This window comes from Muscardinus avellanarius, assembly GCF_963383645.1.
Source record: "Muscardinus avellanarius genome assembly, chromosome: 8".
NCBI classification, from domain to species: domain Eukaryota; kingdom Metazoa; phylum Chordata; class Mammalia; order Rodentia; family Gliridae; genus Muscardinus; species Muscardinus avellanarius.
Window position 1 is genome coordinate 65,388,853 of NC_137794.1, and position 24,947 is coordinate 65,413,799.

A 24,947-nucleotide genomic window follows, 5' to 3' on the forward strand; every position below is an offset into this window, starting at 1 on the left:
ACAGAGTCTCCGACCCAGGGAGTTGATAGAGGCTGCTTTAGACTATGGGGGGTGCCAGGTTGCACGTTCTCCTATGGTGTGATATCTGTGCCACCGCCACTCCCCCACTGGGTCAAGTCCCAGGGAGTACAGTACTGGGATTTCTCCTCTGTGGCCCGCAATTTGACTCAATGTTCTTGAGTATGCAGATGTAGCTGTACTGGACTCGGTGAATTCACTGCTGCTGCCACCGGTGGCAATATGGCGCCGCTGCCATGCCCTCGGCCGTGAGGCTGGCGTATTTTTTCTTCTCTGGTTTTGAGTTCCAATCTGAGTCCCTGCAGCGTGTGCTGAGCTCACACTGGGAGCTTTAGATGCTCCCTGCGCCGAAAGATCCCGCCTGGCTGTTCCACAGTGGCTCACCTCGGCTTGCTGTGGCCGTCCAGTAATTCGCCGCTGCTGCCGGCAGTATGGCGCTGCTGCCGTGTCCTCGGGCGTGAGGCCGGTGTATCTCCTCTGTGGCTCTGAGCTCTGTTCTCAGTCCGCTTTCTCTCTGGAACCAGTGATTTTTTTTGTTTCTCTGGTGATGGTGTTTTCTGGCTATGAAAGGCGCTGATTTTGTGGTAATGGAGATTGGTTGTTAGCGGGACTCTTAAGCCCCGCTTTTCTCGGTCGCCATCTTCCCGGAAGTCTCTGTTTTTTCCTTTTGAAATAAGGTTTCACTAAGTTACCGAGGGTCTGGCTAAATAGCTGGGGCTGGCTTTGACTTGCAATCCTCCTGTCTCAGCCTCCCAAGTACTGGAACTATAAGCATCTACCACCAGGCCCAGCTCAAAGCATATATATATTTTGAGAGTCTGGGGATGGAACCCAGAGGCATTTGACCTCCGAGCTACATCCCCCTGCCCTATTTTTTATCCTTTATTTTGAAACAGGGTCTCACTAAGTTCTGGAGGGATTCACTAAGTAGCTGAGGCTGTCTGCAAACAGTAATCCTCTGGTCTCGGCCTCCTGAATGCTGGGATTACAAGTGTGTGCCACCACGCCCGGCTTTCAAAAGCATATTTTAAAATGACCCAAATACTGTGCAACTAAATTTGCCAGCCATACCAGCACGAGTGAAACCCGAAAGGAAAGGCACATGGCCTACAAGTTAAGAGCAAAGCTTGGCTTTCATTGCCAACTCCTGGGATCCTAAGTGTAGAGTTTGGCCTATCCATGAGGCTGCCCAGGCTGTGGAGGGGTTGCGTGTGGTGGTGCATTTTTATTTTCTCTCATTCTTGCAGATATTGGCTTTCTGTGCGGTAGTTTGCCCAGTCATGGTCAAGTTCTTATCCCAGGTTTTCTGTTGCTTAGAGGAGCCTAGTAGTCAGCCAGATGGACAGGAAGGCACTTTGTGTCTGGTCTGTTCAGCCAGGGGCCAGGACATTTGTGCCCAAGGAACCAAGTTTGGAGATGGCGGTTGCAGCTGGCACGGTTGGTCAAGCTGTGAGGTCGAGCTGGGTATTGCTGCTTGGCTCTGCCACACACCCGCAGAGCTAGGCAGGCTTCCTTGGGAACTAGCAGGGACCTGGATCCCTTCCCACACACCAGCTGTCAGCTCCTGGGACGTGCTGCTGACTGCAAGGGATGGCCGCACCCACAGCCAGCCATCCTTTAGGTCATTTTATTTCCAGAAATGTACCTTTTCTGAGCCCTGCCCGTGGGCTGTTGGAGTAGGTGAGAATGGAATAGGAGGGAAACTTATCTCCGGACTCAGCCTCAACTTTTAACCTCACTGTCCTGCCTTTGCTTTTGCTTTGGGTGGACTGTGAGCTCACATGAGAGGTCCACACTTGGTGGAAGAGGAGACAGAGACCCTGAAGGCCCTGCCCTCTTCCCATGCTCCTGACAGACCTGGGATTTACTTTCACTTCCCCTGAGGTCAGGACGCATGCCCCGCAGCTGCCTGCCTGCTTCCTGCGATAAGCTGCTCATTCCCCGTATCTGGGTCACTTCTGCTTCCTGCCCGTGCCCATTTAGGGGTCATTTATGCCATCCCGGGCGCCTCCCTCGTGGTGCAGAGTTAGAGCTGCAAGAGAGCTCTAATCCACCAACTGTTCACATATCCTCGGCGAATAAACAGGCCTGATTGAGGTGGAGATGGAGGCCCAGAGCCAGCCCCACCCCCAGGGCACGTGGACAGACAGCAGGGACTCCACAGGACAGATTGAAAGCCACAAGTCTCCTCCAACTTTCTAGTCAGCAGAAATAGTCTCCAGAGGTCTTTAAAATCATGGAAAGCTGGATGTGGTGGTGCATACCTGTGATCCCAGTACTTGGGAGGCTAAGATAGGAGAACTGCAGGTTCAAGACCAGCCTCAGCAACCTACTGAGACTCTCAGCAACGTGGTGAGATTCTACTTCAAAAACAAAAACAAGCAGATCGTGTGGCTCATGCTTGTAATCCCAGCATTTGGGAAGCTGAGACCAGAGGATTGCGGTTCGCAGACAGCCTCAGCTACTTAGTGAGGCTCTCTGCAACTTAGTGAGACCCTGTTTCAAAATAAAGAATAAAAAAATAGGGCAGGGGATGTAACTCGGAGGTTGAATGCACTTGGGTTCCATCCCCAGACCGCGGGGGGGGGGGGAGGGCTGGAGGAGTAGCTTGGAGATAGACTGCCCCTGGGTTCAATGCCACACACACACACACACACACACACACACACACACACACACACACATACACACACACACACTGGAGAGTAGGAGGATAGCTTGGCCATAAACCAGACAGTTTCAGTGTTGGGTGATATTTTTGCCCCAGATGTCCTCTCAGATGCTGACCAAGTCTAATTTCCTCTACATCTCTCCCGTCGGTTTTCATTTCTGCAGGCTCCGCAGTGCAGGTGTGGCAGTGAGCTAGGAACCAACCCCCTCCATTGTGAGCTAAGAACAATCCCCCGTGATTGAGCATCTGATAGGGGCCGAGTACTTCACAAACATGACTTCAGTTGTTTGTCACTGTATTAGTGAGCCACTTCATGAAGAGTGACACCGAGGTACAAGGAGACTGAGGCAGGTGGACCATGGCCACACAGCCTGTACATTAGCCAGACTCGAGCTGAGCCTTTCTGATGCACCAGCACCAGCCCTTTCCTCTCTGCCACTTGCCTCTAAGGTAGGGGACAGAATCTGACACAAGGCAGGAGCCTCCTAGCCCTGTCCTCATTCTCCCAGAACTTCACATTTGTTGGCAAACAGCCAAGCTAGCAGAGCACTGCTTTCTAGACTCTTGGTTCTCAGAGATCACAGATTGCTACCCCTTGATACTGACGGAGACCCTGAGTCCTATCAGGGGTTTGGTGACACACCAAGGGTCGCAAAGGCAGACGGAGCCATGGCCACCATCCCCTCTCCTGCAGGGGAGGCCTGGGACTCTTCCCCTAGCACCCTGCCATGTGCCCGTGGCCCCTGGTGAAGAGCCAGCCTTCCGTGGAGAGCATGCCGGTCCTGAGCGGTGGCGAGGCCCCTGGTCCCTCATCACTCACCATTCGATGAATGTACTTAGTATGTAAGCCATGCTCGTCTTCGTCCAGCTGCGACTCAGCGCCTTCCACATCCTGTTTGTATTTGGGGCTGATTGCTACGATTATCATCACTGTCTTCTGTTAATGAGAGGGAGAGAAGCATGTTTATGAGAGTGGGAAGCATGGTCTGTTTGGGGAAGGCTGGCTGGAAACTGGCCAGCAGGACTGTGAGCGTTGTCTGACCTGCTCACAGATGGAGGGCCAGTCTCCCTCTCCATGGAAAGCGAAAGGCACCGGCCCCCACCCAGGCTCTCCTGTCTCCCTCCCTGCCCAGCTCCCCTCAAATACGCGTAGCAAACGGCTCAGAGAGGAGTGCTCCTGAATAGAAGTGCTTTTGCCCACCATTTCCCACAACCATCTCTAATATACATCTAATGAAAGCCTGAATCACGAAGTGAGTCTGCACTGTGGCTCAACGGCACTCCAGTGTGAAGATGGAAAGCATCCTCCCTCCTGCGGCTGGATGTGAGCTGTCACTGAGCTCTCCACCGCCCTGTTTTCCACATCCGAATTAGCACAGTCAGTAGGAACAGACCCTTCAGCACAAAGCAAGCATGAGGCTGCAGACAAGGGAAAAGCCCCAAACCCGAGCCTGCTAAGAGACTCCCGTCCCCCACAGGCTCTGGCCCAAAGACGTGGCCACAGGACATGGACATGCTGGCAGCAATCAATTTCTATCTTGTTAAAGCACAAAGCGTCTCAGTGGCTGGTAGAGATACTGTCAGTGGAAAACAAATCACAGGGCTGCAAGTGGGCGCCCTGGGGTGGCGTGCCACGCAGCCTGCAAGGCTGCCAGGAAACCTCTTCAGCCCCGTCGTACAAAACACTTGGGGAGGCCTTGGATTCAGTTGCATGCTGCCGCGCCCTCCCCATTCCTGCCTTCATTTCCTCCTTTCCTATTCTGGTCTAGAGATTGTTTGCTCTGATTGTTATCAACCACCTGTGTCTGGTTTGACTGTTATTTCCTGCCTGTGCATGTCCAGGAGGGTGACCCCATCCTTCCTTTCCAAGTCTCTGCATGGCTTCCAACAAGGCAGGCTTTGTCCACACTTTCTCAGCTTCAGACTTGGGTAGACATGCCAGTGCTTCTCCTACAAAAAACTTCATGAGCTAATTGTCTCTCTCGTCAGCAAAACGTTCTCAGAAACTTGGAATGTACTTACGTCCCGAAGGTAGCGCTCCATCCATTTAATGATATCAATACCCCGGATTCTATCCTCAAATATGTCAATCTACAAAAGAAAGATAGGGAATAGGGCTCTTAATGAGTTTTCTCTGGATGCAAAGTCTGAGAAAACATGAGGATATATATATATATATATATATATATATATATATATAATAAAATTATACTTTTTGCAAGGAGCACCTATGTCCAAGAAACAAAACAGGGTTTTCATAAAATATCCTCCATTTCACAATAATAGACACTTCAGTTATTTAAAATTCATTTTTACGATATATTGATTCACATCAAAATGTGTCTGGTTACATAATAACTATGTGTGTGTGTTTTATACAAAGGGTACATAACACAAATTCAAAGTATGCTCCTTGACTGATAAAACATACAAAATGAAAAAGTTTTCCTTTTGGTTTGGACAACCCTAATTTAAAATGTGTCCTGGCCAATGACTGCTTTAGGTAATCTGGGGAAAGCCTTTGTAGCTCTCTGTGTATTAGTAATCAGATTCCATCTTATGAGAGAAACAATATAACGTCAGGGTTAAGAAGACATGAGCAGCTTGGGTCTTCTCTCTCTCTCTCTCTCTCTCTGCCACTTTCCACCTATATCACTTTAGAAATGTTACTGAAATTCTCCAGGTTTCATTATCTTCATTTGCAATATGTTGGTTAATAAGCCTACTTTCTGTAGTTATGAGGATTAAAATGAGTTAATATTGAAAAGGCTTATCATAATGCCAGGCATGAGTTAACCACTCAATAAGTGATAATATGATTCCAGCACCCAAGATCCTCCCTGCTGTTGAGGTGGACATTCTGAGAGGCACGGTGTGTGGACAGCTTCCATTGGCCTCTCCAGGTTTCTACCAAAGTCCATGGCTCCCGTCATGAGTTTCTCCACTCAGAGCTCTTATGGGCTGAACTGTGCCCCCCCCCCCCATTCATATGTTGACTTTTTACTGACCCCAGTACCTCGGAATGCGACTGTATTTGGAGACAGGACCTTTAAGGAGGTAATTAAGGTAAAATGAGGTCATGTGGATAGACACTACTCAAATAGGACAGGTGTCCATGGAAAAAGAGAAGATTGGGACACAGACGCGTGTGCACACAGAGGAGAAACCACGTGAGTGGGTGGCCATCTACAACCCAAGGTTCGTGGGCTTGGAATGAAAGCCTCTCCACTGAAAATGTCAGCTTGGACTGCCCATCTCCAGAAGTGTGAGAAAATAGACGTCTGTCCTTTACGTACTTCTATACTTTATGGCAGCCCTAGCAAACTCACAGAGCCTCCCTTTCCATTGTCACTGCTCCAGGGCTGCTTTAGATGTAGGACAGTTATTTCCTGCTTTTCCCAGTGCCAGGATATTCCTCTTGTGTTCCCTCAGATCAACCCAGAGCTTTGTAATTCTCCCTTTATTAAACTATCCTCAAATTACCCATAAAGAGTTCTATCCTGCTAAGGAATCTTAATGTATCGATAGTAACATGGCAGCCCCGGAAGGAGCTCTGTGATTCTACCACAAAACTTCATAGAATGAGGGTCAAGGATGATTCAAATTCTGCCCAAACAGCCTCTGATTGTCAAAGTCAAAACAGCCTGGGTTCTTCTCCAGGGGCAATCAGTATGTATACATTTGGAAAAGATGGAAAGTCATTTCTCTTCTGAAATGTTGACCTTATGTCTTATAATTCTGTTTTATGTCACAGCGTGGTTTTTTTTTTTTTTTTTTACTCTAAAAATGCGAATGTGAAATGTTGGTTTCCATGTAGTCATGAAGTTGGATTGTATAAATTGCGGGGATATTTTCTCATTTTCACACACTCCCATTTTCTGTGTTAGGGCATGCAGAAAATTTCAAATAAAAACTGTGAATGCTAAGCAACCTCTTTATCATTCAATTTCCAAGTATCCCTCTTTTGTGTGTGTGTGTGGTACTGGGGTTGAAACTCAGGGACATTCTATCTCTGAACTACAACCCCAGCCCTATTTTTATTTATTTATTTATTTATTTATTTATTTTTTTTTTTGGTGGTACTGGGGTTCCTGGAAGTCTTCTACCTCCGGGCTACACTCCCAGACTTATTTTGTATATTTTTATTTGGAAACAGAGTGTCTTAAGCCAGCACAGCTGGCTTCAAACCTGCGCGATCCTCCTGTCTCCGCCTCCCAAGTGCGGGGATTACAAGTGTGGGCGACCATGCCCAGCAACCCCAGCCCTATTTTATTCCTTTGGCTTGAAACAAGATCTCACTAAGTTGCAGAGGGCCTCAGTAAACTTACTGAGGCTGGCCTTGAACCTGTGATCCTCCTGTCTCAGCCTCTCAAGTACTGGGATTACGGGTGTGTGCCACCATGCCCGGCTCAAGTATCCCTCTTTATCATTCAATAATCCCATTTGCCCATCATTAATTTTTCACCACTCTAGAATTCACTATGACTACACACCTAGAAGAGGCCTCCAGGAGGGAAAAGAAGTGACCTCAGTGTCTGAGGAAAGCCAGGCCTCCAATAGCATCCTTGGTGTGTTTTTTTTTTTTTTTTTAATCTTATGGAAAAACTCACATAGCTTTAAGCTGAATTGCTTCAGGAGATGGCAGGCGGACAACAAAAGTATATGTTCAATATTTCTGGGGCCAAGATCACAGTGGACCTGCACAACTGGATCAGGCCTGCCTTCCCTAGATCTAGACCAGCTGAAAACCTGAACATGTATTCCCTGTCTAGAAACTTTGCTGCTGTATTGAGATGTGGAAGGACAGCTATGTGTGGTGGGAAGCCAGGTTCCTAAGGTTCTACTTAAAACCTTATAACCCAGTGTAGAACAAAAGGACTGTGTTAAATACGCAGGGGACCATGGGGAAGCCTCGACTTCCTGCATCACAGGAAGCATAATTAAAGCAGGCGTGACTGGCCAGAAGGGCAAAGGTAGGAAGTGAGGCCAGGACCAGCTGTGTGTATGGCTGGCGTTACACCATTCTTGCTGTTTAGGAGAACTCAGGATCATCCAAAAAGCAGACAGGAAAAAATGCTGCTGACTTTGGATAGTTGAAAATCTGGAAAAGAATTACCTAAATCCATATGCATCTAGGTCAAAATCACATAAACAGTATCACTTAAAACACCAACAGCCATTTCTACATTTTCTCCTATGTGTTCTAGTCTTTGTACTCATTTCAACTGTTCAGCTTTTCCTTTTGGAAAAAAAATACTTACTGCAGTTTGGAAGCCATTTACCAACAAAAAGTTGACAAATTTCACCACCTCCATGGCTGTGTCCATAGAATAAGTGATAAAGACTTTCCCTAAGAGAAAAGTTTCACATGTGTTAGAAACTCAACAGGTTATTCTATTCTGCACAACGCTTCTAAGTTGTATGTGATGTCTTTTGTTCTTCTGGATTAATAAGTGACACCTTGAGTGGCCTTAGGACTTAAAGCTGAGGTGGTGTGGATTGCTGTCCTCAGGATATAGCTCCTCAGGCCATGGGACCAGGGCCTGTCCCAGGGAGTGCAGACTGGCCAGGGTGAGAGGAAAGCAATTGTAGTCTCAGACAAACCTCAGAGGTCTTCTGAAAACCACATGAGGCATTAATGAAAAACATCCATCCCCCAGAACCTGCGGGTCCTTAAGCTCAAGTTACTGCCTGGTTTCTTGGAGACACTTGGCACTGTGCCGGAGGAAAATACTCTCACAGCAGGCCAAGAAGCTCAGGCTTGCTGAGGGGCCACCCAGCAGTGTCCTCTTTTGATCTCAGGATGCTCTCTGCTGCTCTGAACTCTTGCTTGACAAAAGCAGCTCGGGGAGAAAGAAAAAGTGGTTCCTCACCCTTTCCTTCCCCACATCTACTCGCTTTTGGAGAAAATCCAGGAAGTTGGAATAGACTAACTCACAGCTCAGAACTGATAGTAAAACTTCAGCAGGTTGAAGGAGAGACACCACCTCAGGGTAGTCCAACATCACAGACCCCTCTCTCATCCCTGGGCCAGCTCAGAGCAGCAGACAGTGCTGTTCAGACAAGCTTGCCGCAGCCAGGATGAGAACCAGTGTTTTCTTAGGCTAAAGTCTTGGAGAAACTATCTGGTTAGCATTTTAATGTAAGAGGTGAGAGATGAACAATCTCTGGGTGTTGGCCTTCAGTCTGGAATGGACCAGTTAAATTTCAAGAATTCCCGGGGGAAGTAGGTAGAAAAGAGAGAGACTAACGAGAAAATATGAGTCTGTGTATTCATCTGGGCTTAGGCTTCTGTGTTTTGAAGTATGCCTTTTAAATAGAAGTACGTATAAAATCAGATTACTTATGTAAACAGGCAGGTGTATTAATGGTACTCAACTCACTTTTTCAACACCTACTATTCAGCCAGTTCTTATGAAAATAATTTGAGGGTGTCTTTTATAGATTATGTTAAGGACAATATGACCTATAGGCTGAGAATGGGACTATATCTCAAGCATCTGATTCCCAGAAATGCTCAAAACTAAAATGTGTAAGATTTTAAGAAGATGTTCAGAAATAAAATATTTTGAATGAAAACCACAGTGGATCATTACCAGAGGAATATTTCAGAACTGTAAATGGTCAAAAAGCACAGATCCCCAAATAGGAATTAGCAAATGTAAAGAGTTCCATTTCAAGTCTGGTTACGTTTCCCAGATTTGGGAAGAGTTGTTAGAATGACCTGGGCTTCTCTAGCAGGCACAGCAGATGATCATTTCACAAGTAGTGGCTGTTTTCTTAAGATTTCTGGAACTAACTACACCCACTGACCTTACTCTGAGAACATTTTGGTGATATTTCAACATTTCTGGTTCTGGCAGCAAAATGTGGAAAAAGAATCATCACCTGACACTTAGTCGAATGTTTCTTTAAATAAAAGGCTTAGTTTGCATTTGGTTGTGAAGCAGTGTGGAGAATGTGAGACTGTTTTTTTTTTTTTTTCCCCAAACGAGATTGCTCATTCCTACAGGAAATGACCTCGTTCTTGATGGCTGCTGCTAATTTATGGTGAGGGCTAGGTTTCTGCCCAATGCCACATGGACATCCAATCAATTTCCCCAGGGACAAGTCCGCTCAAGAGCATCATTAGAAGAGGGAAAAAAAAGTGTTAAGGTTATTTGTTGTTGCAGTACATATTGAAAAAAATCAAGTGGTAAGCAGTTTGTGAGCATTACTGGTTGTGTCGGAATTACTAAAAACACTCATATAAAATGCGGGTTCCTTTTTTAAGCAAAAAAGTAAATTTTATTTCATTGTATCTGAGAACTATCTGAGATTATGGATGAGTGATCAAGAAGTACTCTAAATTTGTACAATTATAACATGCACTAATATTTATAATAATAAAAAGTTGAAAAGTATGTGTATAAAAGGTAAATCAGTTTTAAAAAGAAGTACTCTAAAAGCATAAGACCTGACAAAAAGGAGAAAACCACATTCCAAACAACTTACGCAATTCTTCTGGCAAGTTGCTTGTTTTCAGAGTTCCTCTGGCTGGAGGGTTACTAGGGGGTCTAGGCACAGCAACTGGGGATGGAGCCTGGGGACCCTGTGGTCTCAACTCTGCAGGATGTCCCAAGGACTCCTCAGGAGCTCCAGCTCCAGCTCCATTAGGTGGCTGGTGATACAGTTGGTCCCTGGAAAAGAACACATTTACAGTAAACTTCTCTCTCTCTCTCTCTCTCTCTCTCTCTCTCTCTCTCTCTCTCTCTCTCTCTCTCTCTCCTCTTTTTCTCTCTTTTCTTTTTACAGAGGAAACTCTTGGGGAACAGAGAGCCTTTAGAACTATGGAAAGAAACCAGTGAACTATGCCTTTCTTCTGCTTCTACCTCTTATCAGACACAAAAGAAAGAGAGGATCTCCATGGACTTTTTGTCAAAAAGCAGTCCAGCTGGTTGCCATATGTAAGGACCTGTGCCGGGGTCGAAAGAGGGAAGCAGATTTGATTTCTCTAGTCAAGGACTGTCTAATTGGAACAATAAGTCCCATGCACAGGGCAGACAGGGTCACCAACAAAACAAAGTAGTATGATGGCGACATAGAAGGCTGATGTTTTAGGAATTCAGATAAAAAAAAAAAAACATGAGTTTTAGCTCATGATAATTAACATTTAATTATGTATTAAGAGGTAAGAAAAGGATATGTTGTTAATATATGAATGAAAATCTGTTTTTGAAGAACCTTTAAAGAAATTTCTATGCTCTTGTGACTGGCATCTTTCTTAGTATTTTCCTTGCCAGTATTCCCATGAGCACTCATTCAGCCAGGATGAACAATCAGCTGCACTCCTGTGAGCTCTGGAAGGCAGAAGGAAATGGAGATCGCGCTTCCGCCACTTCTGTTGCAATATTAAGGCCTTATAATGTTAGAAAATTATATAATGTCCATATAAGACATTATAATACTTCCATCTAAAAACAGTATTTTGGAGATTAGTGATAGCGTAAACTTTCTGTATTAAGGTTCTCTTATAAGTTATCAGTAAGAACACAGTCAGTTTCTTTACCTGAACTCAGTTTTTATTATCCAAAAATGATAAAATAAATCAAGGAGACCTCAGCGGGTTTGAATTCATGCTACTAAACCAATGCTCTGCACTGTTGTTGTAATTATTCTGTAAATGGTGAAATTATTTAAAAAAAATAAAAGTTTATTTTGAACAACTACAGTTGCCTTCCCTATTAAACACCAAACATATTTTATAAAGATGCTTAAATTTTGTTTTTCTTGGAATTCTAGATATTTCTTTTGTAAGAGTGACTATCCTGCTCTAAAATTACATTTTACTTAATTCTATTATTTAGATTTTATATATTTTTGTTTTATAAAAACAAAGAATCTGTCTAGAGAGAAAATTATGAGGGCTTACTAACCTTCTAATAAAAAGAAGAACAGCCATATTGCCATATTTGGAATTGTTAATAAAATGTATTTTTCAATACATTTTTTAGCTAATTTCCAATTTATATATTTCTAAAAAATCCTATCTTAATAAGATATTTATATCACATTCTGTTCTATTAAAACATAATTTAGTTTTAAGCCTGACATAGTGGTGCACGCCCATAATCCCAGTACTTGGGAGGCTGAGACAGGAGGATCACAGGTTAGAGGACAGCCTCAATAAGTAATGAGGCTCTCATCAACCTAGTGAGACCCTGTTTCAAAATAAAAAAAATAAAATAAGGTTAGGGTTTTAGCTCGGAGGTAGAATGCCCCTGGGTTTTAGCTCGGAGGTAGAATGCCCCTGGGTTCAACCCCCAGAATCCCCCCATCACCCATACAATTTAGTTTCACTTTGAGTGGCATGTGAAAGTTGTACTTGACCAAAAGCAAACATTCTTCTACTTTTTAATTTTGTCATAAATAAAGAAGCTTCATTTACATGACTTTTATATATTTTAGATCCATAAATTAAAAGAAAGTCTTGAAGAATCAATAGAGAATCATAGGGAAAGAAATGATGCTATGGTTTGGATACAGTTTGAATGTGTCCTCGAGGGCTCATGAGTTGGAGCTTTGTCATACCTCATAAGGTGGGGTCTAGAGGGAAGTCACTAGATCACTGAGAGTGCTGCTCTTGGAAGGAATTGATATAGTTCTTGTGGGACCCTGGTTAGTTCTTTTAAGAGTTTCTATGAAAGAGCAAACCTAAAAGGCTGGGAGTAGTGGAACATACCTATAATCCCAACAACTTGGGGTTCTGAGGTAGGAAGATCATAACTTTGAGGCCACCCTGGGCAACATAGCAAGAATCCTATCTCAAAAAAAAAAAAAAAAATAGCAATACTCCCGTCATGATGCCAGTTTACCATGATATGAGGCAGCTAAGGGGGGGCTTGATCTTGAACTCTCAACCTCTAAAACTGTGAGCTAAATAAACATCTTTCTTTCATTTATAAGTACCCATACTTGGGTATTTTCTGATACCAATGGAAAGAAAACAGACCAATACAAACGATTAACAACTGAAGTAATAAAAAACCAGAATTGTTTTTCTGGACAAAGCACAGGAAACACCCAATAAAGGTGCTGAACATGTATGAATTTTTTCATTACAAAAGAAGATAGCAGGTCACTTAAACATTTTATTGGGAATTAACTGAATTTAAAAGTTTAAGGTAAAAATTTTTGATAAACAGAAACAGGAACTAGAGATAAAAAGAAGAAATCGTTAGAAGTGGAAGTTGGCAGCCAGGCATGGTAGTGCACACTTGTAATCCCAGTACTTGAGAGGCTGAGAAGTAGCATCACAGGTTCAAGGCCAGCCTCAGCAGCTTAGTGAGGCCCTCCTCAACTTAGTTTTAAAATAAAAAATAAAGCTAGGCATGGTAGCGCACACTTGTAATCCCAGCATTCAGGAGGCTGAGACAAGAGGATCATAGTTCAAGGACAACCTCAGCTATGTAGTGAGGCCCTTTGCAACTCAGTGAGATACTGTTTCAAGAAAAAGAATAAAAATAATACTGCTGGGGATGTAGCTGAGAGGTAGAATGCCCCTGGGTTCCATCCCCAGTACCTCAAAATAAATAAATAAATAAATAAAAAATAGGGCTTGGGGTTGTAGCTCTGAGGTAGACTTCCCAGCACCAAAAAAAAAAAAAAAAAAAAAGTGAAAGTTGACCAGGTGTGGTGGCACACACCTTTAATACTAGTACTTGGGAGACTGAGACAGGAGGCTCTCAGATTTGAGGTCAGCAGCACGTGGTAACAAGGCCCTATTTAAAAATTTAAAAATAAATAAAATAAAATAAAATAGGGTTGGGGGTGGAGGCTCAGAGATAGAACAGCCCTGAGTTCAATCCCCAGTACACACACACAAAAAGTGGAGGTTGGTAATAGTGGGGGGAAAAAAATCTACTTTGGAATTAAAAGTTTAGATGACCTGAAAAGATAGTCAACCAGCTTCCATTTCCTTATGACCTGCCTGAAAAGTTTGTATTGGGTGTTCCAGGCTTGACTGTCGCTGAACTGGACAGCAAACCTGAAGAGAATCTTGATCACCTTGGTGGCCCTGGCATAATTCTTTCTCATGTTGGAAATGTGAGCGGGTCCGACCTTCGTACTCACGGACCTCGGAAGCCCTGGAAAGGAGTGGTCTCTTTGTGCAGGTCTCTCTTCTTGGTCCAGCGGGCTGGGATAATTCACGATGATCTTCTGCACGGGGTTCGGGCCTCCTCTCACACTTGTTCCAGGTAGGAGCTGCCTAGGCAGGGCCGGCTGGAGCACTTGCTGGTAGGCTGCTTGAGGGTAGTTGTGGCCATCTGTGAGTAAAGACCACAGGAGAACAGGAAAGATTTTCACTGACCTTACCTCTCCTTTGTGTGAAAGGACAAAGAAGAGGTAGGGTCAGTGAAAATATTTTTATAATATATTTTTTTTTGTGTGTGTGTGTGGTACTAGGGATTGAACCCAGGGGCATTCTACCTCTGAGCTACACCCCCAGCTCTATTTTATTTTGAAACAAAGTGTCACTCAATTGCTGAGGTTCTTGTTAAGTTTCTGCAGCTGTCATTGAACCTATGTTCCACCTTATCTCAGCCCCCCAAGTAAAGGATTATGGGCACATGCCAGAAAATGTTTGTTTTGAACAACTGAGGGGTCCAGATATCAGTTACCACCTCTGTGCTATTTGCTATATATCTCTACTAATACTTAATGGTTTTCATGAAATTGATTCATTTTTAAATAAAAAATTGATGAAATCATGAGCTTCTATTCTAATTAGAAAGCTTAAAGAACTTTTTAAAAACTCTACACAGGCTCCTATTTTAATAAGATACTTAAGATAATTCAACCATGAAGAACTTCTCTCATACCATCAATCTTACCATAATTCCCCAAGTGGCCAGAACCTGAGAATAGGAGAAAATATTCCTGTGATCGATATAGAATTGTTCTTCTCTTCTTTCAAGAAGAGAAGTGGACACACATAAACACACACACACACACACACACACACACACACACACACATCCATCCCCTCCTATGAAGAAACAAATGAGTGAAAACTTGGCTCATCTTTCTGAGAAACAGCCAGCTGGCAATATCCCCCAACTTCCATGGTCTCTCTTGCTAAGCCTTACATGCACTTGGGGCCAGGGCAATTTGAAAAGGGCAGGGATTGGAGCACAGCCAGAGCTGGCAGAGACCTACGTGAATGTATAACCTGGGAGAAAGTCAGTCCCAGCCAGGTTCAGGAGCAGCAGGGCCCCAAGGGAAGAGGGCAGCTCAGCTGATCAGGTGACCAGGTAAGAGCAATGAAGGTAGATGCAGAGAGAGATGCAGAAAACCCAGTAAGGGGAAGGGAGGAGGCCCCAGAGGGACTTGCCCAGACCCACAGGGACTAAAGCTTTGGGGAATCTGAGAGGTACAGGGGATTAGAGAGAGCCAAGTGGTAGCCCTGCAAGATGAACCATGGGCCCTCCAGCTCTGTCAGGTAAGAAGTAGGATGATCCAGGAGGCATAATTAGTTGGGACAAAAAGGACTCTGTTTTATTGTTGTTGGTAGTTTTTTTTTTTTTTTTTTTTTTTGTGAGTGTGTGTGTGTGGTACTGGGGATGAAACCCAGGGGCATTCTACCTCCAAGCTATACCCTCAGCCTGATTTTTTATTTTTTGTTTTGAAACAGGATCTCACCGAATTGCAAAGGGCCTCACTAAGTAGCTGAGGCTGTCCGTAAACTGTGATCTTCTAGTCTCAGTCTCCCGAATGCTGGGATTACAAACGTGTGTCACAGCCAGGAATGGTTGGCATATGCTTGTAATGCCAGCTCTTGGGAGGCTGAGACAGGAGGATAGCGCAAGTTTGAAGCCAGCCTCAGCTACTAAGTGAGGCTGTCAGCAACTTAGTGAGACCCTGTTTCCAAATAAAATATAAAATAGGTCTGGGAGTGTATCTCCAGGGTAGAAAGCCCCTGGGGTTTCCATCCCCAGTACTACACACACACACACACAAAAGTGCATCACCATGCCCAGCTAGGACTCTGGTTTTTAAAAATGCATATTTATCAACCTTAGTTCTTTTTCTGATTATAAAAGTAATAATCACATTTGCCTGCCACATTGGTAGGAGACATGCAAGGAGGCTTAGTGAAGTAATACAGGGTAGAAAGATCAGGTAGGGTAGGTTGGAAGCAGAACCGGGAGGGTGAGAATGGCCCTAAGATCTCTCATCTCAGCTTGGTAAGCAGTCAGGAGCCATCATTGTTTTGAAGCCATCAGTGTTTCCATCTGGCCACAAGACAGATAATGTGTGTGTTCACTGGTGTGGCGGCCTCTAGATCCCCACTGTCTGGACTCAGGAAACTTGGTTGGATGACCCTGGCAGCCTGCCTAGGCCAGTACCACGCATGGTCAGATCCCCTGAGTTTGTCTCTTGGTATCAGCCAGATCTTTCCTGTCACAATACCTCTGGTGAAAGTGACCATGTCCGTCCAACCCAGCTTGTCTGCTGGCTCTGACCCATGACCCTTGCCCTGCTATTTCTTTGGCATCATCATAACAAGTGGTTGGAGTTTAAGGAGAGGGAGGAGAAGAAATGGATCTGCCTGGGCCTATCCCAATGGCAGAGACCAGAGCTTGAAGGGCAGCTCCAAGAAAGGGGAGCTTGGAGCACAGAGACCTCTGTGGTCTGGGTAAGAAACACCACACAGGCTTTGCTTGGATAGCCTTCTTTGCACAGACCACATGTATTCCAGGGTGTCTGGATTGTCAGTTGGAGTTTCAGGGCAACAGTAACTGTGCTTCAGCTGGGAAAAAATAAAATAAAAGAAAAGAGACACTGTCATCAGGTCACCAAGCAGGGAGTACCCTGCTTTTAGATTAGCCTTACCTAACTGACCCATTTAATACCTCAATTGTGGACACAGTGCTCTAGAGACGATTGCACTTAAGATCCAGCCTGCATGATCAGGGCCCTGCCCTTCTTGGTTATATCTTCTACTATGCACTCACTGATGACTCAGCAGAGACACTGGTGCCCAGGGAGGAAGCAGGATGATCCGAGGACTCCCTCTTGACACCCCAAACACGACACCCCACATCCTTGTCATCCAGGGCTCAGCCTGGACAGCACCTGTTCAAAGAGGCTCACCCTTCCCCCAGCTACCTCCCTCCAGCCCTTAGGTTATTTTCCTTATCACTCTGGGCACAGGCTTGTGTATGCATAACCTGTCAGCTTCTTCTTGCCTTCCTTCCCTACCAGAATGCGAGCTCTGTGAAAGCCGGAATTGTGTCCCATTTGCCACCGTACCACCAAGCACAGTTCTGCCACATAAGCAGGGCTCAATAAATCAATGAAGCCTGAGTAGTTACAAAGCTCATCTACACATAGAAGAAGAGGAGCCATTTTGGACTCCACCGCCGGCTTGCTAGGCCTTGGGTCTCCTGGTCTGTCTACTTGTCTGCTGTACATTTTTTTTCTTTAAGTCAGTGTTCCCCTCCCCACGTCCCTGAAGAAGGAAGAAGAAAGATAAGGTCAAAGAGGTGAAACTGCAAGTGGCCTCGAAGGCTTTTCTAAGGGAGGAGCTGAAAGTAGCTCGAGTAATGTTCGGAGCCATTTTTGCCTCCCATATCCATTAATGAATGGCTAATAACATTTTATTTGCTTTAAAAGGACTACCAAGCTCTAATCATAGGGTTTGTTTCTTTTCCAGAAAGCGGATGTTAGTGCTGTTAATCAAAAGCCTTTGAATCAAGGTCATATGATTTCTAACAGATTATTTCCCGCACAACATGTTTTTGTCTCATAGCAACAAATCGTATCATTAAAATCACTAAGGCATGTGGGCTAAGTGTTTGATTAGCTGTAACTTTCATTTCTGAAATGGCCACCTGTGGTAAAAAGTTACACCCGTTTATGTGAACAGATGAAAATGATCCACCTCATTGATTTTTAACATTAGGGTACTGACAGTATAATCCTTTATGCTGTCCTTTTGTTGTTTGACACAAAGAAATATTGAATATCAGAGGGTCAACCAAAAATAGGCTTTCCCTTTTACAAGTTGAATTTGACTGGACTGGTCTGGAAACTTAGCCGCTTGTATAGAAAAGATGCTAAATAAGAAGTATGTCTATCCGGTAAATGAGTATCATTATCACTCAAGTTTTAACCTTTCTGTTCTGTCATTGTAACCAAAGTGTGTAGTTAGGTACTACATATAATAGCGACTAACACTTATTGATCCCTTGCTACGTGCCAAGTACTGTTTTAGGTTCCTTATTCAGAATAATAGAGTTCAATCTAAATTCCTCACCACGGCCCCCACATCCTTCACCTTCTGGCCTATCACTCTGCCCCTGGGTACCCTCACCCAGCCCTGCTGCATGCTTTTGGTACCGTTGATGCCAAGCTCCTTCTCGTCCTTTAGGCTTTAGCTCAACTATCTCCTCAAAGAGACATCCTCTTGCCAGCCTATTAACATCTATTCTAACCCCACTTACTTCCTTTAAACCATATGTAACTTGTCATTTGTGTGCTGGTTTCTATTCCTTTTCCATCTCCTCAAAAGACTGTGAGCTCCACTAACAAAAGACCACTGGTGTTGCACTCACCACTGTATACGCGGTGCCTAGCAAATGACCAGGCAGATGCTTCTTCGGCAAATTAATACATGGATGGACAGCTTCTGTTTCCAAATTCAAATTTTTCTCCCTCTTTCCTTCCCTTCCAGACAATTAAAGATACCCTTTCCAAGGCTTGACATCACAAAGAGTCTACTCATGATTGGGGGGGGTCACTTCTTTGCCCAATAATAGAAATCAGGTTTCTTTTCATTCATTCAACAAATATTTATAGCTTCTGTGACTAGTTGCTTGGTGAACAGAGATAAATAGGATACAGTTCCCTTGAGTAGCTCAACATAAGTGGAGAGAGGAAGAAAAAAAAATCTGTGTATGTGGGTATCTATTTTCAAACAGAAACCCACACAAGTTAATGTGTGAGAAGGGGAGGTGTACACATCTATAGCCACCTACTAAAGAATCGCTGCTCAAAATAGCTTCTCATGGATGGTCCCCATGCCTAAAATATCATCAAGAACGTTCACGCTGTAGGAGATGGGAGGTGGGTGATGCGATAGACAAATGATCTGTGAGCATTTGTAACTCCTCAGTTCTGAGGCGGTGTTAATCACACAACAGAAAGAAAAATCTTGCACAATCACCAGAGGGTGCCCAGTACTGTATGCGCTTTGTCAATCCTATGATCCTCTTGGCTCGAGTACACACAGTCTTCATGTTACTGGGATTTTACCACTTGGAATTTGTAAACCAAATCTTAAACGAGGTTTTCCATTTATCAGTGAAAACATTCAACATTTTTCTTCCTTATTAAGAGTGGTATTCAAAGAGTTTATGAGAGTGAAAATAAAATCTGAATTTCAAGTTGTCGAAAAGCATCATAATAAAATGCAATCAGTTTAGCCAGGAAACAAAATGGCCAATATAAACTGTTATAGGAACTCCCACAGCTGTGAGCAGCTGTGGTTCCTGCAAGGCAACTCCTTTCTTTATCATTTCTTCCATCTGGATTACTTTTTCCTTACTTTAATTGTGCATGAATTCTAGCATACAAATAATCACGTTTTTGGTCCATGAGAGCAATTGTAGGCATGTCCCCACAGCTTTAGTTATTTTCTGTCTCCTTTGTAGAGAAAGCAAGAATTTTATAATAAAATATGGGCTTGCTAGACTTAATATCTTCTTTCCTTCCCAATATATCTGCATCGTGAGCTTTATTTGATTGTACAGTCATGAACTCCACTCTGGTGACCTTCAGTGGAAGGATTCTGAGCAGTGGAGGTGACTTCTCCTGGGGGTGCGATGAGGGGAAAAAAACCACATTCTCATTTTCATCTGCTTTGAAAACTTTTTTTTTCTAACATGAAAAGGGTGACCAGTAACCATTTTCGCTTTAACTTACAAAAAGCTAAGATACGCCATTTGCATGGTGATCATTATTTATTTATATATTCATTAACACGCAAGGAGAAAATGCTCTTCTAAAGCTGAGTAGAACCACGTAGCCATGGTTTCCAACGGCACAAGCATCCCTCAGGTGAACAGCTCTTTTGAAGTGGTTTTGTTGGCAATTAAGTGCAGTTATAGCCCTGACATGAAACTAAGCATTTGTACACCTGCCCTGAATGCTAAAAATCAGTGCCAGGGAGAGGGATCTGGAAATAGAGGCATACTCTGCAGGACTGGGCTGCAAGATCCATTCAAAAATAACAATAAAAACGAAGAGCTACTGGTATTGGGGGTTTACTAGCAGCCAGCCACTTTCCTGGTGTCTTTAGTGCATACTTCATTAATCCTCACAGTCATCTTCCTGGGAGTCATTGCTGCTAGGGTCCTCATTAATATGCTGGGATTGCAGTGCCCTATAGAAAAACCTAAGCACTGGGCGACCCTGACCTCTTTCCTGTGATCAGGTGCTCTTGGGAGCCAAGGCTAAGGTGTGTGTAGGAGGGACGAGGGCAAGCTTGCTTCTTATGCATTCTTATAGCCCCTTACTTTTCTTTCCTATTTTTGACTTTTGCTTATTTTTTAAACTATAGAAGTAATGTTTCCTATATATAAAAAAAAAAGTTTACCAGTCAGGCATGGTGGAGGATGCCTGTAATCCCTGTACTTGGGAGACTGAGACAAAGGGACTGAAGATTTGAGGCAAGCCTCAGCTGCTTAATGAGATGTTGTTTCAAAATAAAAAATAAAAGGGGCTGACAGTGTAGTACAGAGGTAGAATATCCCTGGCTTCATTCTCCAGTTAAAAAAACTTCAGCAAAGTATATCATGTTAGAAGGAAAATATCCCTGTCTTCTCAATTCTCTGCTCTCCTATATTTCTGATCACTGTTAACAAACATGTATGCAATCAACAATGCATCTTGCTTTTCAGCTTAATCTCTGTGTGTGTGTGTGTGTGTGTGTGTGTGTGTGTGTGTGTGTGTGGTACTGGGAATCGAACCCTGGGGCATTCTACCTTCAAGCTACTCCCCTAGCTCTATTTTTATGCTTTTTTTTTTGAAACAGGGTCTCACTAAGTTGCAGAGGGCCTCATTAAGTAACTGAGGCTAGCTGCAAACCTGTGATTCTCCTGTCTCAGCCTCCCAAGTACTGGAATTACAAGTATGTGCCACCACGTCCAGCTCAGCTTAATTATTTTATGTCAAAATGTATATACTATTTGAATTATTTGCAACAGGGGCCTACTAGACCATTATGTAAATATATCATAAATTACAGATGTTCCTAGATGTATGATGGGGCTCTGTCCAAATAAACCCACTGTAAATTAAAAATGCCAGGTCAAAAATGCATTCAATGCACCTAACCTACAGAACACCATAGCTTAGCAGCATGGTACACCATAGAGGAGGGGTTGTTCACTCTGTTGTTTTTGCAACTGAGGGGGTTTCCTGGCTCACTGGTTTCTTCTGAATACCTATTGCTCTCACACTTTCATAAAGTCGAAAACTCTTGAGTCAGGCACAATTTATACTCACCCAGCAGTGTAGCCGTTTTCATTTTTACTCTTCTATAACAATATACTTTCATATGCTCGTTGAGTGTTTCTATAGGATAGATTACAAGTGAGAGTGCTGGCCAAGGAGGAAGCGCATGCACAACGCTGACCCTGCAGTTGCCTTCCGGAGGACTGCCAGTCTACACCCCACTAAGGGTGTACGAGAGGGTTTATTTTCCAATAGCCACCCCCAACACCAGGTGTTGTCCAAGGTTCTTATTTTTGCACCTCTAATTAGGGAAAAGGTATCTTTAAAACTTTGCATTTCTTCAATCAAGTGACGCTGAGCTTGGTTTCCTTTGCATACTGGCCGTCTGCACATCTTCTGTGAATTATTCCCCTTTCCTGTCCAGGATCTCTCCTGTCTGCCTTTCATCATCTCTCTGCACTCCTGGGATCCTAAACATCCCCCTCAACCCGCTTCAACAGGAGGAAATAAAACAGAGAGCTCAGGAGGGTGAGCTGATGATAGAAAGCAGGTCCTGAGGTGGTGGAGGCGCAGTGTTCCCCGTTGGGCTTGTTTGCCTCTTAAAGGCTCCAGCTTGAGGGGACAGGGCTTATCCCCGAGGACCCGACTGCTAGGGTGCCTTCAGGCTTCCACAGGAAAAATACTTTCCAGTGAGAAAGTCTTCCTGGGACCCTCATTATTATACCGAGCCAATGCTTGCTTTGTCTGCCATGATGAATCTTTCTGAGGTTAGTAGATAAAGGCAACTGCTTGGGACCTAATATCTCAAAGCCTTTGGCTGAGTACTCACAGATCTGCACATCTATCTGAGGAGTTAATCAGAAATGCAAATAAAAACTTATGTGTGGGATGTTTCTCATAGCATTGCTTACTGGATCAGAAAACTGGGAACTATGTAAAATGTCCCAACAATAGAGAAAGTTAATAATAATTCGGCAGGTCTACTGGGTGAAATACAATGCAGCCTTTTTACATGCTGCTGGAAGAAGTACATTCAATGTACTGGAAATTATTTTAATTTGACATTAAATATATATGCAAAGGGAAAAACACTGGAACTAATAAATATCTCAAAATCTTAACAGGGAATTATGTTTGGGTGGTAGAAATACAAATACTTTTATTTTCTTTTTGGACTTTTGAGCATATTTCAATAGGGGGCGGTGACTAAATATTACAACTATGATCAAAAAATTTAAGTATAGAGAGTAGAACATTGAAAAGTACTTTATGGTATTGTGCTCACAAATTATTCCTATTTAACCTGCAGATCACTGATTAACAAATACAGGTCTGGCCTCACCAAGGTTTAGTTCCCAGTGATTCATACTTACGGGACTCTACCACCAGCCCTGTTCTGTGATCTGTGCCTTCCTCCACCCGGTCTCTGCCAAGTCTAAGAAAGGGACGAGGCACAAAGAGAAGGCAGAACCCCAAAGTCCAAGAATTAGAACAACAAATAATTTTCTAATAATTATTTGGCTTGTCTCCCTGCCTCTAGGCAGGTTACACTAAACCAGACAGAGGCATCTGCTTTGTCCTGAAAGTTTTCTGGAGAAGGGGCTTCCAAGTGAGACGGGCTTAGAGCTAAAGAAAAGCTTTCTCTTAAGGCCCCTTGCAAATGCAGACACACATGGAAATCCTCCCTGCATTCAGACACGTCTGTGCTGGTCTGGTGACGGGGGACACGGCTGTGGCCCCTGCTTCCTCAGTAACCCAGAATATCCAGAGGTGGTAAAGATCACTTACATGGTACCTGGTGGTCGTGCCCTCTGTGACAGTGGTAATAATAGTTCCACGGAGCATGTTGGGGAGGACTGGGAGGCAGCATCTGTGCACATGCTGCGTACCTCGGAGGTTCAAACTGAGGCAACTCTCGAGACCTGAGAGGTCCGGGGAGGTCCTGGGGGTAACACGTGGAGGTGAGAGGCAGGGGCCGTTCCAGCTGCCTGATGCCCAAGACATCCTGGGGCTGGGAATCATAGCCCGTGTCTATGGTTGGCACATCTGGGGCTGCTCGATTGCCGTGGGCCTGCGGCCGGGGCACCATCTCCTGGCCGCTGCCCAAGGAGTCTGCCGAGGCATTAGGTAAACCTTGGTCTGATCTGTCTGAGTCATGGCCAGTGTCAGGAGACGCTGCTGAAAGCCGAGAACCCAGCCATCGATGGCGTTTTTCCATACATGAGAACTGCTGCTCTAGGGGAAGGGCTCCAACCACAGACTCAGCCTCGGGGTGGTTGGCCGCCGAGGAGCAGGAAGGGAAATCTTTGCCGGGGTCAGGGAGCCTCCTGAAGAAGCTGTCTTCACTCTCCTCCAGGACCTTAGTGTGCAGGCAGGTGACCCGCGGGGACACAGGCCACTGGTGACTTGCAAGTTTCAGGGGAGGGTGAGCCTGAGAAATATCTTCCAAGAAAGAGCGAGGGGCTTGGGGTGGAGACACACTGTTGGGCGCCATGTTCCTTCCACTTGGAGCAGGAGTTCCTGATTCCTCTTCCAAGGAATATTCCAGGATCGGTTTCAGCAACTGACTCGGGTATGGTTCTGATTCGTCCACCTCCACAGGAATGCTTCGGTTCATTCTAGTTTCTGGAATAAGAGGAAAACATGCTGTGGCCTCAGAAGACAGATCAATTCTTAGAGTCCTCACTTTATGACTTTAAGCGACCTTCTTCAGGATGTGGTTTAAATTAACAGTGGTGTGACACCACTGGGCTTGCGGGGCCCCAATCACATAAAGTTGTTAACTTATCCTCCAGGCTAAGACACTAATGCTGATGAAGATGTTTTATCTGGAAGGCAATTCAAAGAATGTGACTAGAAGTCATCCCAAGGTAGAAGTCATTTACCAGCCAGGGGAGACTGCGGATGAAAATCAACTGCGGAGTACTGAAGAGAGAGAAATGATCGTAAGGTGGGCTGCTTTGAGTGTGTTTAGAATACATGATGAGATGCATCTCAGTGACTGATGTGGAATGATTTCCAAGATACAGGGTTGGGTGTCAGAAAAAAAATCACAGAAATATATGCTATACGGCTCCCTTGTATTACCAAAGTTAGAAAAGGGGAATACTTGTATATGCAGATCTGCGGGTACACGTGTGTAATGAGGGCACACAGACATTGACACGCCGGTTGCCTTTGAGGGTGAACTAAGCTGGGGGAGAGTGGGGGGGGGACTTTTAAAATGTTGCTCCGCTGAGCATGCTGACGCATGCTTGTAATCCCAGTGCTGGGGGGCTGAGACAGGAGGATCACAAAGCCAGCCTCAGCAACTTAGTGACATGCTGTTTTCAAGTAAAAAATAAAAATAGGGCTGGGAGTGTGGCTCAAAGGTAGAATGACCCTTGCTTCCATCCCCAGCATAAAAAACGTTCTATTCAACTATTGCTTAATTAAGAATATAAATGGTTTTTTTTCCCCCAGAAAAACAAAGCACAAGTTTAAAGCACATTGAAAAAAGGTCATAGTGACATTTTCCACTTAACAACTTGAGGTCATTTGGAGACATTCATTCCCTCTGGGCACCATGCCTGCAACGAAGGTAGCCGTGACCATCTGGTTTGCGTGTGTTTGAACTAGCAAGGCTCTCTCTGCTAGCCGCTAGCTCAGAGCATTGAGCCCACGGTGCAAGGAAGACTGCTTTTATCTATAAAAATGAAACTCTTAGTCAGCCTAAGACAACGAGAAAGGAAACTTTCTTCCTCTTATCATTAATTGG

At 44.3% G+C, this 24,947-nt stretch overlaps 1 protein-coding gene across 1 annotated transcript in view; it reads right to left on the reverse strand.

The window, feature by feature from the left end:
• Positions 1-23,807, reverse strand: part of TRAF3IP2 (TRAF3 interacting protein 2) — a gene marked incomplete at both ends in the record, with an annotated part of 30,535 nt that extends 6,728 nt beyond the window's left edge. The window contains 7 exon segments of the mRNA XM_080699746.1: positions 3,510-3,626; positions 4,712-4,780; positions 7,951-8,039; positions 10,184-10,368; positions 13,802-13,813; positions 13,815-13,995; positions 22,979-23,807. Coding sequence (XP_080555872.1) covers positions 3,510-3,626; positions 4,712-4,780; positions 7,951-8,039; positions 10,184-10,368; positions 13,802-13,813; positions 13,815-13,995; positions 22,979-23,807 — 1,482 coding nt within the window.
• Between the last annotated feature and the right edge of the window lie 1,140 nt (positions 23,808-24,947).